The 16,820-nt window shown below is 41.9% G+C and overlaps 1 protein-coding gene across 1 annotated transcript in view; it reads left to right on the top strand.

Annotated features, from left to right (window-relative positions):
* The window catches only part of kcnb2 (potassium voltage-gated channel subfamily B member 2), an 80,542-nt gene that overhangs the window by 1,327 nt on the left and 62,395 nt on the right, over positions 1-16,820 (top strand). The window contains exon 2 of the mRNA XM_035653252.1: positions 115-820. Coding sequence (XP_035509145.1) covers positions 236-820 — 585 coding nt within the window. The 5' untranslated portion in view covers positions 115-235. The remainder of the gene's footprint in view (positions 1-114; positions 821-16,820) is intronic.

The following is a 16,820-nucleotide window of genomic DNA, read 5'->3' as shown; positions in this document are numbered from 1 at the left end:
TGTCTTGGAATGTGCCTAACACAGAACTTTTAAAAGATGTCCAATATTGTAATAAATCCCAATTTCGATGCTGAACTTGATTAACTTACAAACTGTATTTTTTTGTTTTCCCAGCCATGGAGGGACTTCCCTAAAGAGGATCCAACATAATTCAAAAATTTTTAGACTTTTTTTTCTATTTTACTTTTTTGTGTCATCCTAAATTCTACCCCAGTAAGTCTCCTTTTCCATCACCATGGCTGAGAAGCTTGGACCAGCAGGGGTCAAGCCCACCAACATCCAAACCACTCCCTCCCTGCCCCCGGAGCCCATGGACATCATCCGCACTAAAGCCCGCTCCCGCAGAGTCCGCCTTAACGTCGGGGGTCTGAACCACGAGGTCTTGTGGCGGACCCTAGACCGGCTACCCAGGACAAGGCTCGGCAAGCTTCGAGACTGCAACACCCATGAGTCCCTGATGGAAGTCTGTGATGACTACAGCCTGAACGAAAATGAGTACTTCTTCGACCGGCACCCGGGGGCCTTCACCTCCATTCTGAACTTTTACCGCACGGGCAAATTACACATGATGGAGGAGATGTGTGCCCTTTCGTTTGGCCAGGAGTTAGACTACTGGGGGATCGATGAGATCTACCTGGAGTCCTGCTGCCAGGCCCGGTACCACCAGAAAAAAGAGCAGATGAATGAGGAGTTGCGGAGGGAGGCAGAGACAATGAGGGAGAGGGAGGGAGAGGGAGAGTTTGATAACACCTGCTGCCCAGACAAGAGGAAGAAGCTGTGGGATCTCCTGGAGAAGCCCAGCTCCTCGGTGGCTGCCAAGGTAGGGAACCGAAACTGGAAGTGCGATCACACCGCCCCCATGTCACATTTCCTGATCACATTCAAAGCCGAACACTCTGCCTGGATCATAGCACATTACAAGCACACTTATTAAAGGCCTACTCCCACCTGTAGAAAATAAGCATGAGTTCATCAATTTGAATCTTAAACAGGCGTGTACTGTACTCTCATCAGGTATTTTCTTGTGCCATCTGTCGGCTTTCCATCTTTGTAAGCAGCAATAGTTGTTAAGGATGAATTAAATATAGAGAAAGCTGCTGATGTGATGGAAGAAAAAAAAGCAGAAGATAAGGAGTGGAAGTAGATGTGTGGAGTGCAAGCAAACATCACAGTAAAAGAAAACCTATAGTTCTGGCACTGATAAATTAGTAGTGAAATCACTGCAGGAGCTACATTTAGACTCACTTTGCTTTGACAAACTAATTGGTAAGTGCGTCAGCTTCTAGTGTTGCTTTCTAAGCAGGGATATGTGTGTCTGTGTAGACCAGATCCATCAATGACTTGTGACAGTGGTACAAGTCTCTTTTCCAGTGCTATTATGTGTCAGTCTTACTCACTAATGGGATGCCCTCCTTTCTGGATGTGACTGTGAGACAGCGAAATTACAGGATGATGTCAAAAGTTTGTTGCAGGTGTCTTACTGAGTACTGTTGTTTCTGGTGCCATTTACTATATTTACCTCGAGCACATTTATTTGATTTGATTTGCGACTTGAGGTAGTCATCAGTGCTTCTCCCTTCCCGCATACCACATGTTGAGAAAACTGCAGTCACATGCAGGTTTCATTAGTAGATAATAAATCTTACAGAAGTTAAAGGACTGTGTAGAAATATCAAGGCTGTCCCTGGTAAAATGATGACGTCTCTTTTAACTCCTCCTCCACCTCCTCCTCATTTCATCCCCACTCTGGCTCAGTCCTCAATTAGGTAGGTCAACCTTGATGAAATCCAATCACTGGTAATTTACCTTTGGTCTCCAGTGTCCTGTATCTCATCTTCGGGCAGTGCAGGGCTGGGATTATATTCCATGTCAGAGGATCATAAACACAGGGTCCTGCGTGTGTATGACCAAAGCAACGTCGTGTGTGAGAAATGCAGCTCCCAATGTGCTGTATGTGCTGTGTGGTGCATTGTTGCGGCCTCTCCCCTTGAAGCAAACAATAATTCCCTATGGCTGAGACAGTTTGAAAATCATGTTAGATTCAATTTCAGAACCCTGGTGCCCTGTGCAAAATTTATAGTGCACTATTTTAAAAATGGCAAGAATATGGTAATGACATGGAATACGTAAGGTTCAGCTCCCTTTTATGGGGCTACTATACACGTTGTGCTTTTCCTGCAGGGCTTGTTTTCCCTGAATCAACTAGTAGATTTGTGATTGACAAGGATCCTGTGTCAGCTTAATAATTGTATTCAGCCTACAATGGGGAAGTTGTATATCACAAGATTTAATTATCAGGATGCTGCCAATATATCTAATGTAAGGCAAACTCAGGTGACAGCAGAGACGTAATTTGACACGCTGTGTCATATTTAAAGTAATTTACCTCCAAGGTACAGTCACTCAGTCCCCAAACACATCTCAGTACTGCTGACCTGTTCACTATCATGTGGGGGAAGCCTGTGAAACCTGTAAGGGAAATCCTGCCCTGATTCAAGTTGCATTGACATTCTGCTGAGTGCTCTACGAGGAGGACTTGAACGTGACTCCTAATGGCTCAGCCCTGTGATCGCACTAAGGTTATCCAGCTAAAAGTACATTTGGAAATAGAGTACCAGGACTGCTTGACTGTCAGATGGCAGCTCCCTGAGGTCAGGGAAGCCTTTTATGGGGCACACACCATGCAGTGAGAACCCTTGAAAGCCCTTGACCAAGGAAATACCATTACTAGGCTGGTACACAGCCGTGTGCTTTTATACAAAGCAACCTGAGCCCTTTGTCAAATGCAATCACGGAGTCCATGGCATACACAAATTCTCTATCCCTCTCTGTCTCTCTCTTTTCTCTCACTCTCTTCCTTTTTCCTCTCCCACTGTCTTAATAAGATATTAGATACCAATGTGCTGCTTTATGGCACCTATGGCCCTTGCTGCCCTTAAATAAAGGTTAAGCATGAGAGAACTGACCTTTTCAGCTTGGCTAATCAAGCTAGGATTACATTCATTAGCAACAACAGCAGTGCATGCTTTAGGAGAACGGGCAAGCCCATGCGGAATGGAAAAGATGGAAAATAAGCCGATATTACGCCAAGAAAAACAGTGGCTGAAGAAAGCGGCAGAGAGGTGTTTAGAGAAAGCCACAAGTGAAGGAAAAGAGGTGGCTGAAAATATAGTGGCAGAGGAAAGTCCTGAGAGAGAGAGTGAGTGATGTAAGAGATGCAGTCATGTAAGTCACGCCTCAGGATGCTGAGCTGGATCTTTGCAAACCTTTCCCAATGAATAATGAATGCAATGGTCAAAACAAAGAGGACACAGGCTATGGCTTCTTTGTGTTACTGCATGACTTTTGGTTGAGTACTCCGTCGCGTGAGGAAGAGGAGGAGGGGCAGGGCGTTATCTTGTGTCCGGTGCTTGACTTGTCACAGGTGAGCATCCTTGGGGAAAAGTGTTAAAGTTCATGTCACAACAAGATTTTGCAAGGCCTTGTACTCGGTATGTGCACTCACACCCTTCAGTTGAACTTCCATCACACCTGTGCTTTGGAATCTGGAATTGCAAAACCTGCAGAGGTTGATCAGCAAAACAGATTAAAGTCATATCTGTCAACAACCGTGCATTTTTCTTTAAGCTACAGTAGGCAACATACACAGTGCAAAAACCTTCCGCTTCTCTCTGCTCTTTCATATCACTCCACTAAGCCCCTACCACTTAATGATCACCAAACGCGCACTGATGACTTGGTGTAGTGCTACCAATAGCACTCTGTCAAGAAGGAACAGGGCCACCTCCACAGCTCTATCCATCCTGAAAATGTCACTCCGATGTTGACCCTCGTCTGATCTCTGTTTTCATTTAGTAATTTCTTTTTCTCTGTCTTCCTTCTCTGTTATGTGTTTCCTAACCCTGATTTGTTGTTTGATTGAGACCGTGTCCAGATTTTTTAGAAAAACTACATACAAAAGTCTGGGCACTTACAGACACACTTTTGTTTTGTTTTTTGCCTTTTTGCATTTTTTTTGCATGCAGTGAGAGACAATAAAGGCAGAGAAGATAGTATGCAGCAAAGGGGCCAGGACTGGATTTGAACCTGTGCCGTTGCGTTAAGGACTCAAAAACAAAATTATAATGGAATAATATTGCTTACTGCAGCTTTAAGTGCTACATATCTGCTCTGTTTCTCCACAGCTTATAGCCACTGGTAAAAGGCTGTCATATGCTATTAAATCATATAAGATTAAAGTGGCAATAATCTTTAGGAAAAATATCAGATGGATGTTTCTGTTGTTTCCTTACTCTAGGCTATAATTTCTATTAATCCAGTAGAACGTGTCATCCTTGATATTGAGCCAGAAGGATTTGTGCTGCCCTGACCCTCTTTTGTTTACAATGAGTCACGGGTGTTGTTGTGCAGCAAATACACTTAGAACGAGCTCATTCACCAAGGCCATATCCAAATTACTGGATTGCTGTAAGGAGTCTGAATTACAGTGACTTGTGCTTTTTATATTTCCCTGCGTAAATGTGTCGCCATTACCAATCATCATTCTTGCAAAGACGCATCTTGGTGCATATAACTTGTGACCTGCCTGTGTTTTTACACTGGAAGTGTCTTTTGTCAGCGTGATGGGAAATGGAATTAGATGCCTCAGATGCATTTCTTTCTGTGTTCAGATGAGCGCACAACGATATGCAGAAAGTGTGTAATAAATATCAGGACCTTGCCAGCCATTTGCTACACAACTTGTGATTTAGTGAGCGCTTCAGTATTAACATATGAGTCAGGCTGTGCTCCCTGTATCATAAATTAACGCTATTACTTGTTACATGGATGCCTACAGTGCTCAGTTTTAATATATGTTTCATAGTTTGCAAGAGCAGCATCATTTCATTTTGATTTGTGTCCATGCAAAGCTACTAGATACGCTTTTCAGAATATTAACAACGTCATATGAAATATTAACGTTGTATCACACCCATCACTCTAGGACAGCAAACATTCCCCTGTTTGGGTTTTCTTCACTTTAGAGTCCACTCAGTCTGGCCAGTCCTGCAAAATAATGGCCAAGGATTCAGAGCATTTTAAAGAGATCAATGTTTCTACTTGCCAGACATTTCAAGTTGGGTTTTCTATCCCCCCCCTCCTCCCTACATCAGCCACGTCTAGCCTTGTGCTTGCTCTTATTGTGCATGTGCACCATTACTCTTTCCTTTATCTAATAATGTAGTCTAGCTAGTGGGAATGCTAAGCAATGGGCCTTCATGGGCTCAGACTTGGGCTGTTTGGTCCTCCCACGCTTGGGAGCAGCCAAAGTCAGTCCAACACAGACACTGTTGATGATGACACAATGTGAGGAAGCTGTAGCATAATAAGGTACTGTAACAGACACCTTCAATGCCAGTCTTTGTGAATGTGAATTTTGTCATATTCATCTGCCTTAATGCAGTGCAGCAACCAGTGCACAATACACACTGTTGAATTTGTTTATTTATATAATTTATATAATCGCAGATATGTGACAGAGCAGCAGAAAATGCTGAAAATGTGGAGCAAATTCAGTAAGTCCACAGCTGTCTGTTGTTTCAGATCACTGCAGACAGCCTCTTTCTCTCCACCCGTCCGTTTCCTTCCAAGCTTTTATAGCTCTGCTGCAAGCATTTTGCCTTTTGTGTGTATTGATGTAGTTTCTGATAGTGGAAAGGGGAAGATGAAGGGAGGTGGGGATAGGGAAAGTGAGGGAGAGGCCTTTAGTCAGCATTAAGCCAAATGTCCTCCACGATATGTGCCATCGGGGCAAATTCAAGCAGCGGGTCCACTACCTTTTGTTTTGATATCATCCTTTCATCTCTGCATGGATTGTGGTCAGTCTTCAGAAGGTTAAATCAATAGGCATTGGCATATTATGGAAGAAATGTTCTCTTGCTTGTTGCTCAAATTGATTTGAGTTACTTTTTGTTTATTTGTAAAAAGCCACTGAATGCTGCCCTTGACTGCAGAAATCAGCTCTTTTCAATTTGTTAAAGTCAGTTATTTCTCTCAAGGTAATGCTTCTGTGCAAGAGGCAGAGCGGCTGATAACAACTCCAACCTGTAGGAGTTAGCCTTGTACTACATTATCTTATTTGGCCTTAAGAAAGTTATCAGGATGTATTACAGGAGAGGAGTTTGTCATTTAGGAAGTGCACACCTTCGCCCCCCCCTGCAGTCTCTGAGTTACATAAGCCTTCCACCGGGCCTCTAATCAGTACAGCCTAGCATTTAGACACCAGCACCTAAATCCTCTTTACCCCGCAATCATAATCAGATAAGAGTGAACCTCCTAGATTATAGGTGGCATGAGTCCTTATAGTCCCTGCATGGTATGAGGCAGCAGCATTTATCATCTGGATGTTCCAGGACCTACACTTACTCAGTCACACTGCCCACCACTGTCTTTGTTTACTCTTTATAAATCACCGGCAACATGAAGATTATCTCAAGTTGAAATGAGTCCTCTAATGATTTGGTTCAGATCAGAAATGGTTATCATCCAATATTGGGACTGAAAGGAAAGTAGAAGCTTTAAGGGCACAGACTTTTTACACGATAAAAAACAAGCAGCACTTTTCTGGAACTAATTTCTCTCCTCTCTCCTTCAAAACACACTCATACTGTATCTTGTACTGTATACTCTATAGCCATTTCATTTGTTGAAAGCATTTGTAAGCATGCCCTCTATTGTTTTCATGAAAAGTGGCAGATTTGTTGTATATACAGTGAATACTCACTCGTTTGTTCTGCTATTTACTCACTCTAAACATGAATTTCCTCATATGGACAACAAACTGCAGGAGTGGTGTAAGCAGTGGATAGAGCACTCTCCACTCTCCACAGTTGTGTTAGTGCTGTTTGAATTTATAGTTATGTTACTAAGCAGCAAATATCAACTTTCATAACAACTGTGTCGCACGTTTACCAGGATTGTAATATCAGCAGATTGTGAAATACTAAAATGACTTTAAAATCTATGAAATAAGTGTTAATATGTGTTTATATTATATTATATTATGTTGCTGGTGCACCACTGCATGTACAGAAATAAAAACAGTTCGGGACACAAAAGCATTTTTTAATTTTGTCAGATTATATCTCACTGTTAAGAGGCTGACTAAATCTCTTTTGGTTTTACAGCAGAGGTATCTCAGGGTCATATTTAAAATGAAGAGGAGGTCAGGACACTGCAGCCCTCCAATTTTAATCAAAATGTAAAATGTATATTAAATGTAAAATGTATCTGTGAGTCTCACATTTGAAGTGAGGCAAAGGAAGTCATTGAAGATGATGCAAGAGAATTCTATTGATGCCTCTGACCCTTTAAATTGATCTGTTGCAATCACGCTGTTGTGAATTTTTAATTATTTCAGAAATACTCATTGATCAGTGTGTGCAGTAATTGCAAAACACATACCTCCATCCTAGTCTCTCGCTTTGCTTTGCTTTGCACAAACAAACCGCTGCTGCTTTCTTCCATTTTCCTGATTACCAGTGGGAACTTGCATGCAGAGGAATTACCGCCTGGATGCAGCTCAGTGCCAATGGTGTCCCAGCAGAGCCCACTGGCCTGTCTTAAGGCTTATTGCATTTAACCATGCATGTAGTGATCCACAAATGAAGATATCATGAAAAGGAACTCATGAGGCATGGCTAATATACTCTGGTATTTGCACACTTAGAATAGAGGAGAGAACAACAAACTGAATTTAGGGGGTACAAGAAAAACTCACTTTAACACAAGTCTAGTATAAATAACATGGCCAATACAAGCCAAGGCTAATGAGTGGCCAGATGGTGTGAGAATCCTGATGGCTAAAGTCTCATTAGTAATTCTACTGTCATCCCCAGAATACACCCTCACATTTCCTAAGTGAAAAATATCAGTTATGACTAGGGCTGCTACTAAGGATTATTCTCATAATCAATTCATCTGTCACTTTGTTTCAAGTAATCGTTTACTGTACAAGACGTTAATTTCCCAGAGGTGACATCTTCAAATCTCTTGTTTTGTCCGACCAGCTGTTCAAAAGATGTTTAATTTATTATGACATAGTAATAAAATCAGCAATTCCATCTCACGTTTAAGGTGCCGCAACTAGTGAACGAATGTTTGCCATTTTGTATTGGTAAATTACTTGAACAATGAATCAGTTGTGATTCCTGTTATAACAACTCCATATACACGTATAGTGTAACAGTTTTTGTTGATCTATCCTGAACTCATACTTACTTACAGTATCGGTCATATTATAATTTGTTTTAGTTGAGATGGCAAACGTGTCAAACAGTTGGCAATTCCAGGAATCTTTCTTTTCAGGCATCTTTCCTACACTTCCAGGAAAGATGGAGCAACATTCACATTCATTTGGTGTTGTGTTTGTATCCACCTGAATGTAAGAATTTTGGTCTGCCCCAACTCCTGATGGAAATATCTGGCTCTTTAGCTGCTAAATGAGCCGCTATATTCACCAACTAGTCCCTTACTTTATCTGTTTGCCATTTGGTGCTGGGCAGGTAGCGTATGGTCAAACCTTTATCACTTAAACAGCTGTCTTCTGCAGCCAAAACAGTGAGTAATGGGAACTTCAGAGTCAGGAGTTAATTCTTTGTGGGGTCATCATTACAAGCAAACCCTCTCGTAGTGAGAGGGTTCTCAAATACAAGTAATCATGTGATCAAAATGTTGATTATAGCCTCTTTAGGTAAGCATTATTAATTTTCCATAGCCTTGCATTTCTTGTTACACACTTTGTATGATGCCTGTTCAGCTTGCAAAAAGTCCAGGGGATATAAATTGGCAAAATGCCCCAGGAGGTCTGACCACCGTCAGAGAGAGGCATAAATCCCACTGAAAGCTGGTAGTGGCTGTGGACCAGCAGTGAGCAGCAGCGCTGGCTGGCACTGCCAGCTTGAGTGACACTCTGGGTAAGAGGCTAATGTGTTCCTTCCTCCTCCTGCCTTCCTCATCTCCTCCTGCTCACTGCCTCCACCTCTGCCTCTTGTGAGGAATGCACACCCTGTCTTTTGCTGTTTTCCTCATCCCAGAAGACATCAGAAACACGGGAAGATGGAGGGAGGACAGAGGGTAGAGGAGTCATCATTCTAAACGCTGTGAACACCCGGTCTCCATTACGTGCTTCAATGAACCCCCTTCACACACAAACACACACTGTGTACTCACAGCTCACAGTTAGTTTTCCACATCTCTGCACATACATATAATAATACACACAGTATGCCCTCAGTAAGTACAGCACGCAAACAGACATGCCCGTAGACACACACACGCACACCTTAAAATAATGCTGAGCCAGCTTTCTGTTGGTGCCACAACACAGTGAGTGCCACGCTGTTCTCTCCCTCACTCTTCCCATGCCATCTCTCTTTCAATATCATTCACCTCCTCTCCATTCCCTGTTTACCACTCCAGCTGCTTTCATAGCCTTTCTTTACATTTCCTTTTTTATCACCATGGCTCTACGACCCTCCATTTCCTCTTATAACTCTGACTTTCCATGGCCTTTCATCTCCCTGCTCTGTTTTCCTGTCCCCTCCACATCTCTGTCTTTATTTCAGGCTGAATTGTGATCCAGCTCACAGTTCCATCTTGGAAGCAGTGATATGAGAGTGCATTGGTATTCACTGAAGAATTTTAACTTTTAGCTCTATATCAGTCATGTTTATGATTCACTGGTCAGAGAAGTACTTCCTCAGGTGTCTCCACTGCCTGTGTGTTTGCTTCCAGAGTGGCAGCACAGAGGTGCCCTGCTGCTACTAGATATAGAAACTGAGCGGCTTTATGTGCAGTGAATGCACAAACAATCCAGACACCTTGAAAAATGAGAAGCAAAACCAAGTGATCCATACTGAGAATCCTCTCTAACAAAAGGGATATCCTTTGGAGGCAGTGTCCTGGCAGTCTCCCCTGACCAAGAAAATCCCTCCAAGGAGCTCTTGAAAGGAAAAAAAAAGCAATGTGTAATCAACTTCATTTTACTTGTTTCCTCTGAAATGCTGTGTTTGCGTAGTTTCCATGGTGACCGTGGTGTGCCATGGTGACTTATTGACACCCAGGGAGCAATTCATCTCTATACAGGCTGTGTGAGAGGCAGAGCAGCTGGTACCTCAGCCCCCACAACCAACCTCTAATGCAAATCCAAGGGAAATGCTTGTGCTGTACATCACCAGCACAGTTCAGGTCTCTGACTTAAACCTGTCTTCAGATTGCATGCTTTTTCAGTGGGATGATTTTCTTTTTCTCTATGTTCCCATGTTTTTGGTAATTTACTGTTTATGTCATTTCTGCCAAACGCTTTAATAGTTCTCAATCACGCTGAAATTACCTCCAATTGTGCAGCACACACAGTAATATTCAGTGCAGTGGCTGCTGGGATATGATGAGCGTGAAATCTCGTCAGTTTTAATTGCACTGAGATGTAATAACCTGTTCTCCTCTGTTTGAGAGTGAAGAAAAGAGGCAAAAAGAAGCTGGCAAGATGAGTTTGTGTTTATGTGAGAGAAAGAAGAAGAACGGTGTCTCTGCCTGACTCTCCAGGCCAATCAGAGGGTCTCCGGAGCATCAGCAGCAGAACAGGGACTTGGTTTTGTAGGACAGAAGAGATTAATTAAAAACCTCTGCTCTATGAAGGGGTCTCTGAGGACCTATAAGAGAAAAGAGACAGATAGCGCAGATCAGTGGGAGCTCGAAAAGGGTTGAAGCCACTTGTTAGCCATTGCCTCATGGATAATGAGTGACGAAGCAGAAGTTATTGTGATTGTGCAAACACATTCCTTCACATTTCCCTCTCATCACCACTGCCACCTCCTCCTCCTCCTCCTCCTCTTCCTCTGCTGTAGTCTTTAGCTTTCCTGTCTTTTTCCTTTTTAGCTCGTCAGTTGGACCGGCTCCATTTTCATACACCATCTTCCCCTCTTTCTCGCTTCGCTTTTTTTCTTGTGACATCATGCTGTTGCCGTCACTACGGGCTGTACTGCCAGCTGTTTGCTGTCTCCCTGCACCCCAGGAAGTGACAGAAGAAATTATTATATCCCCTGCTCTTTGTTGTGTGTGGGTGCCTCCCGTGTCTTCTGCTGAGCCACAGGAGTTCCTCAGTGCTGACCACAGTAACTCTGCCGTACTTCAAATGCTTTAATGCACCTTGAATCTTCAGTTTTCCTACATCTGACATCCATTCTGCAAAAAGATCATCTTAAATACTGTATTCTCATATTCAGCCGTAAAAGTTTAGGCACAGTATTCAACAATTTATGCATTGCAGGAGATATTTCTGCTTATTTCAAGAGTTTCTTGAATTGTCTTGAGATATGTGCCAATGTTTTGGGTGTTTTTTTAATCTATGTTAGCGAAATGGCTCTAAGGATGGCAATGTCAGTCTGCTTCTCTGCCACTACTTCAGTCCAAACGAAAATATCTCAGCAACTACAGATATCCATGATGTACAGAGCATGAATAAAAACTTTGGTGATTCCCTGACATTTTATCCAGCAGATTAAAATTTTAACTTGAATTTTAACAAATGCCTACTAAAGACATTCCCATCACCCTCAGGTGTTCTTTTTTTAACCACTAATTATCAAATGTTAGCACGCTAACATGCTAAACTAAGATGATGAACATGGTAAACAATAAACGTGCATTACATCAGCATATTAACGTTTTATTATGAGGATGTTAGCATGCTGACATTAGCATTTAGCCTTAAGTACAGCCTCACAATACCGCTAGCATGGCTGTAGACTTGTTAGGAGACCAACTGAAATTGAACCTTTACATTTATTTAAAAGAATCACTTTGATTAAAACAGTTTAAACCTTTTTTTCACTCATTTTAAGAAAAAATATTACAGAAACTTTGATTAAATTCCTAAATGTTATGCAGTTAATCTAGGCTGCAGGGTCCATATTAGTTACTGAATCCTCTCTGTTACCCAGCGGTCACAGCTTTAATCCCCCTAACAGCTAATGTGTGAGATATTAGATGATGATATTAGATCAATAGCTTTTCATGTTCTGATCATCACACTCAATTCAGTTTTCATTCGAGCCATTCATAAAATCAGTAAATCACTCAAACACAGCACTTAATGCGCCCCAAACTGGAACTGTCCATCTGTGTGTCAAGTCAGGCGATGTGACAAGAGGCATTGATACAGTCCTTCAGCTAGCTCCTAGTGTGATTGTAATCAGCTTACTGCCATTGGAGGGAATCACCCGACTGGCCCGAGGGCACACTGAGACAGGGACACACACTCAGACCACGTGACCCATGTGTCAATGTCAGGAAGCCAAGCAGTGGCCCAAAGGATCAGCGTCTGACATACCTGAAAGGTCACATGCCTTCTGGTTTTCTCTGGTGTAGCCTATGTGCAGATGTGGGTTTGGCCCACTGTCTGTAGAATACGTGTCTTTGTATGTGACTTAGTAAATCAAAAAAGAATGGTATCTGTGCCTCTTCTGAAGTGTTGTCAGACATATCACAGCACACATTTTCTTTGTGTTTTTATGTGGTACTGCCAGCTAAAGAGGGATCTGTCCTCCACTGCTGCAGGATCAGGGAAGATTTTGGTCTGTTGGGTGTTGACATTTGGTTGAAGCCTTGCCAATCGATAGGATGAGTCTCAGGTATTGACCGGTGTGCTGAAAGGACCACCTGTCTCTTTGTATTTCAGAATACAGGGCTGTGTACAGTGCAAGTGTCAACCAAGAAACACCACTGGCTGAGCACACTATGGACGTGCTGGTGCTTTTACACGCTTGCGGTTTTACTCCCTCAGCTTCAGCAGCATATTTATGTCTGGATTCCTCTATTTTTTTCTGAACTTGGTGCTACTTTTACAGCAGCTCAGCTTTCTTCTTTATGCCTGTTTGTGATTCACCTCCAGTGACTCACTGTTAAGTTAGTTCTCTTTATATCCTTCTTTGATTATCCACATCTCTTGTGTGAAATATATGCTTTTTCACCCCATATTCTCTGCCCTTCATCTTACCCCAGAGTCCTCCAATCATTCCCCTTTCTCCCAAATCAGTTGTTTCCTCTAAAGTCTCCCTTATTTTCAGACACTCTTCATACAGAACTACTAAACGTTTATGGGACTTCTCCACCTATTTTGTATTTAATTTGTGATGTATGCTGGCATTTAAATCAGCTAAACCCACTAGAAGTCTGAGTTCTTCCATGCACCCGGAGTTACCACTGTTTCTGGAACTAGCCCAACTAAAGATTTTTAAAGTATACTTGTTTAGCAATAAATCCCCCTTAAGTAGCGTGACAGTATCTAAAGGCCACCTAGCCCTCTTAAGCATCCCTAGTTTTCGCCTCCTGTTCCAAGGTATTGAATAAGGTGTCTGAAAGCGAATAACAATACTAATGTTGATGGATGACTGTTGATACAAGGCAAAGTAGTACTGGCCCCCGCCATACATGCTCTATTTGGATCACACTAATACCGCTTTAAAACTGCATTAATGTTGCATAAAAGTAATTTTATGCCACAGATAGACACCATAAAGCTTAGTATTACTGTAAAACTGCTTAACACTTAGAGGCAGATGTGAAGGAAAGCTCACTTCTAAAAATACCAACAACGCAGCCAGTCCCACCACATTACAACGCATGGAGTAAACAAGAATGTGTAATCATGCAGAAAATAAAACCTGAAAATCTAGATTTTCTCTCCTCTTGTTAGTCTCAGGGAATACGGGGAGAGATTAGGAGGTCTCCTTTAAACATATAGCTGCATTGTGAATGGGTAAAGGCTAATGCGGATTATAATGTGAAGCATTAAATCGGCTAAGGCAGTGATTCATCCACTCCTGGATGCATGATTCATCTCCTCTGTTATTACTTCAATATGTATTTATTCCCTTTCTTCACATGTCACAGCTGATGAAACCCTGGTCTTTAATCTTTGTTAAATTCAGCCGGGGCAGTGTGGAATTTTATAAAGTGACGCACTTCCAGGGTGACCTTTTGGCTGTGTTTGTATGGGTATGTATGTCACAGAAGCCATATTAATTTAATTTTCTCAAACACACATGAGTACATACACACAGATACATTTATACCAGTCCACCGACTGAGGAATATTCAAACAAGACAGATGAAAGACAAAATAGATAACATTGTGTTGGTTTCATTTTCGTTCCTTAGACAATTTTTGCTCACTCGAAAGATCACTTTCTTTCTCAGTACAGGGATGTATTCATCAAAAGATTAATATTCATCTGTATTCTCTTTTTGACATTACAATTTATTTAACATTAAAACATTTATTTGTTTTTTGTTTTTGTCTCATTCCTCCACTTGAGATTCACACCTTCACTTTGCTCTTATATCTGTGAGTTTACCACCAGATTTAAAGGTTTACACAGCCGATGGATGTCCTCAGAGTTTGGAGGAATGTGTCTGGAGAAACAGCACACACTTTGGCAGTGGAAAGTTGTGACAGAGGAATGCTGTTTATATTTAATAGTTTAAAAGTTTAATAAATATTAATTTAAAAATGTTTACCATTTTGGCGTGTTTAAGAGGTGCGCCGATTTAATCTCGGCGGTGTAATACGTCTTACTGAACACAAGAAAATTCCACAAATTACTCTTCCCTAATTGAAAACCTGAGTCCGTCTTCTTGCTGGGATTAACTCTGGTGTCGAGAGGTATAAATCCAGCCTCCCGTCTGTCTGACGGACAGGCAGACACACCCCCAACCTGATGTGCTGCTACCCTAATCCCCTCTGACGACACTACAGTCTGAGGACAGAAATGAACTGCCCTGTTACACTGTGTAAACTGTGGTGTCCTGCCTGCCTGCCTGTCATTGCAACAATCACATGCTTATGACGATGGTGAATCAATTAGCATTGATGGCGTATATCAGATTAAGGCTAAACAGGGCCAAAGGCGGGCTCATTAAAGTGGTTGTCTGTTTAGCTTCTCTGATAGAAGGCCAAGCAGAGGCTTAATGATGGAAGGTTAGGTTTGTTGAGGGACACTGTGGTTTGCCCTAATCTGGAGCAATTGGCTTCTCTGTCTCCAGGCTGAACAAATATACAAATAGGGAGAGGAACAGGTGGAGGTGTACAAACATAAGAACTGGATATTACTTAAAATTAAAGCTGCTCTAATCAGAATTTTTTTTTGGTCAAATGACTGTGTAACGTGAAAGAACTTGCTTGTTGTGACACCCAACTCAATTCTACAGCACATTTTAGCAAGTGTTTGAGTTACCTTAACTCAGCCATAACATAAGCATGCTTAAAATACCTTAACCGTACCTTATTTGCCGCCACAATGTTTCCCTAAACTTTTTTGTGGGATTTTGAAGAATCATTCAAAATCCTTTCAGGCGATATGATTGTTGCATTTGAGGACGAGGACATAAATGCATGTCCATTTGTATTTGAGTGTGTGTGTGTGTGATAAGGTGTGTGTTTACAGACACGTGCGCCCACATTTCTGCCTGTGTTCAAGTGGGCAGCCTCCATGCCGGCAGAAACAGACAGTGTATAGAAGTCTTCTCATTGGTCCCCACAGGGCTCTGCACTGAAAGATGCAGTGTACACAGCCAGCAGATTACATTAGTGCACACTGCATACGTGTGTAGAGTGTGCGTGTATGTGTATGTGTACATGACCGTGTAGAAGTGCAAATGCAGCACACTGTAGCCAACCATGTAGAACATTGCATGCACAGCATCATGCAAAGCATGTTGCAGAGCTCTGCAGCAAGCGTGGAGCTCCATTCACAAGAATAAATGTAATACCATTTCAATAGTAAATGTCAAAGAAATTTCCTTTTAGTTCTTTGTCTTTTAGATTAAACATGAGCTTTGGTTGAGCGAACATTTTGCTTTTCTATGAACTTGAATAGTATGATAATGACATCTCCAATCTTATCAGCCATAGATATCTTCTCTGTGCTCTGACAAAGCACTCATTTGTATCTGGTAGCACCAGTGAAGGAGGAAATAGTAAGGTAGATGTACTTTGATATGAAATATTGATAGCCAGGACATTTACTTGAATCGCAACAAAGTGCTCGCAGACAGAAACAGGGGGTTTTGGCCAAAGAAAATGAAAGATAGAGCAAGCACTGGGAAATACCATGAGCAGAGAGAGAGAGAGGAGCTACAGTTTATCAGAATAACAGACTGCAGGGATAAAAGCATATTATGAAAAAGCTGCAGACACAGCTTCACAGGGATAAAGCTTTGGTTAAGGTTGTGACTCTGTGACCATAACAGGGACGTGGCTACCCACAAGATTTTTCCTGATAGCTTCAGGGCTCGTCTCCTTTCCTCTCCTCTCTTGCAGCCAGCTCAGTGTTTGTTAGGCCACATAGAAGGCTGAACATGGGAGAGAAACACACTACTGAGGTACAATCAATAGTCCCTAAATAATTTCTTGACTCTATTTATTTGATGTTTTGTTCCAAGAGTTTCATCAATATGGCTGTCAAATGAAATAATGTTGTATTTGGCGATGTTAGCTGGCCTCTCACTCTTGGCCACTGCAGTTTGAGGTAAATGTTTAATGACCATGTGTGTTCTGCCTGAGCCTTAAAGTATACCACTCTTTGTAAGACACGCGTTCCACTCTAGATTTCTATAGTAGTGCAATAGAAATGTGTTTTCCCATCTATGAGTGGATGTACAGTAATCTTACGTGTCTCCCCTTCTTTGAAGTCTTATTCACCTAATCAGTCTTTGACCTTGTGTTCTCTTTTATTTTGCAGTTCAACGCGTAGGTTATACCTCATATATATATATATATA

The sequence above is a fragment of the Morone saxatilis genome, unplaced genomic scaffold, assembly GCF_004916995.1.
Source record: "Morone saxatilis isolate NCDOM2014 unplaced genomic scaffold, NCSU_SB_2.0 Contig0, whole genome shotgun sequence".
In the NCBI taxonomy this organism is placed as follows: Eukaryota; Metazoa; Chordata; class Actinopteri; family Moronidae; genus Morone; species Morone saxatilis.
The sequence above is the reverse complement of the archived record's forward strand: the minus strand, read 5'-3'. Positions and strand labels throughout refer to the sequence as shown.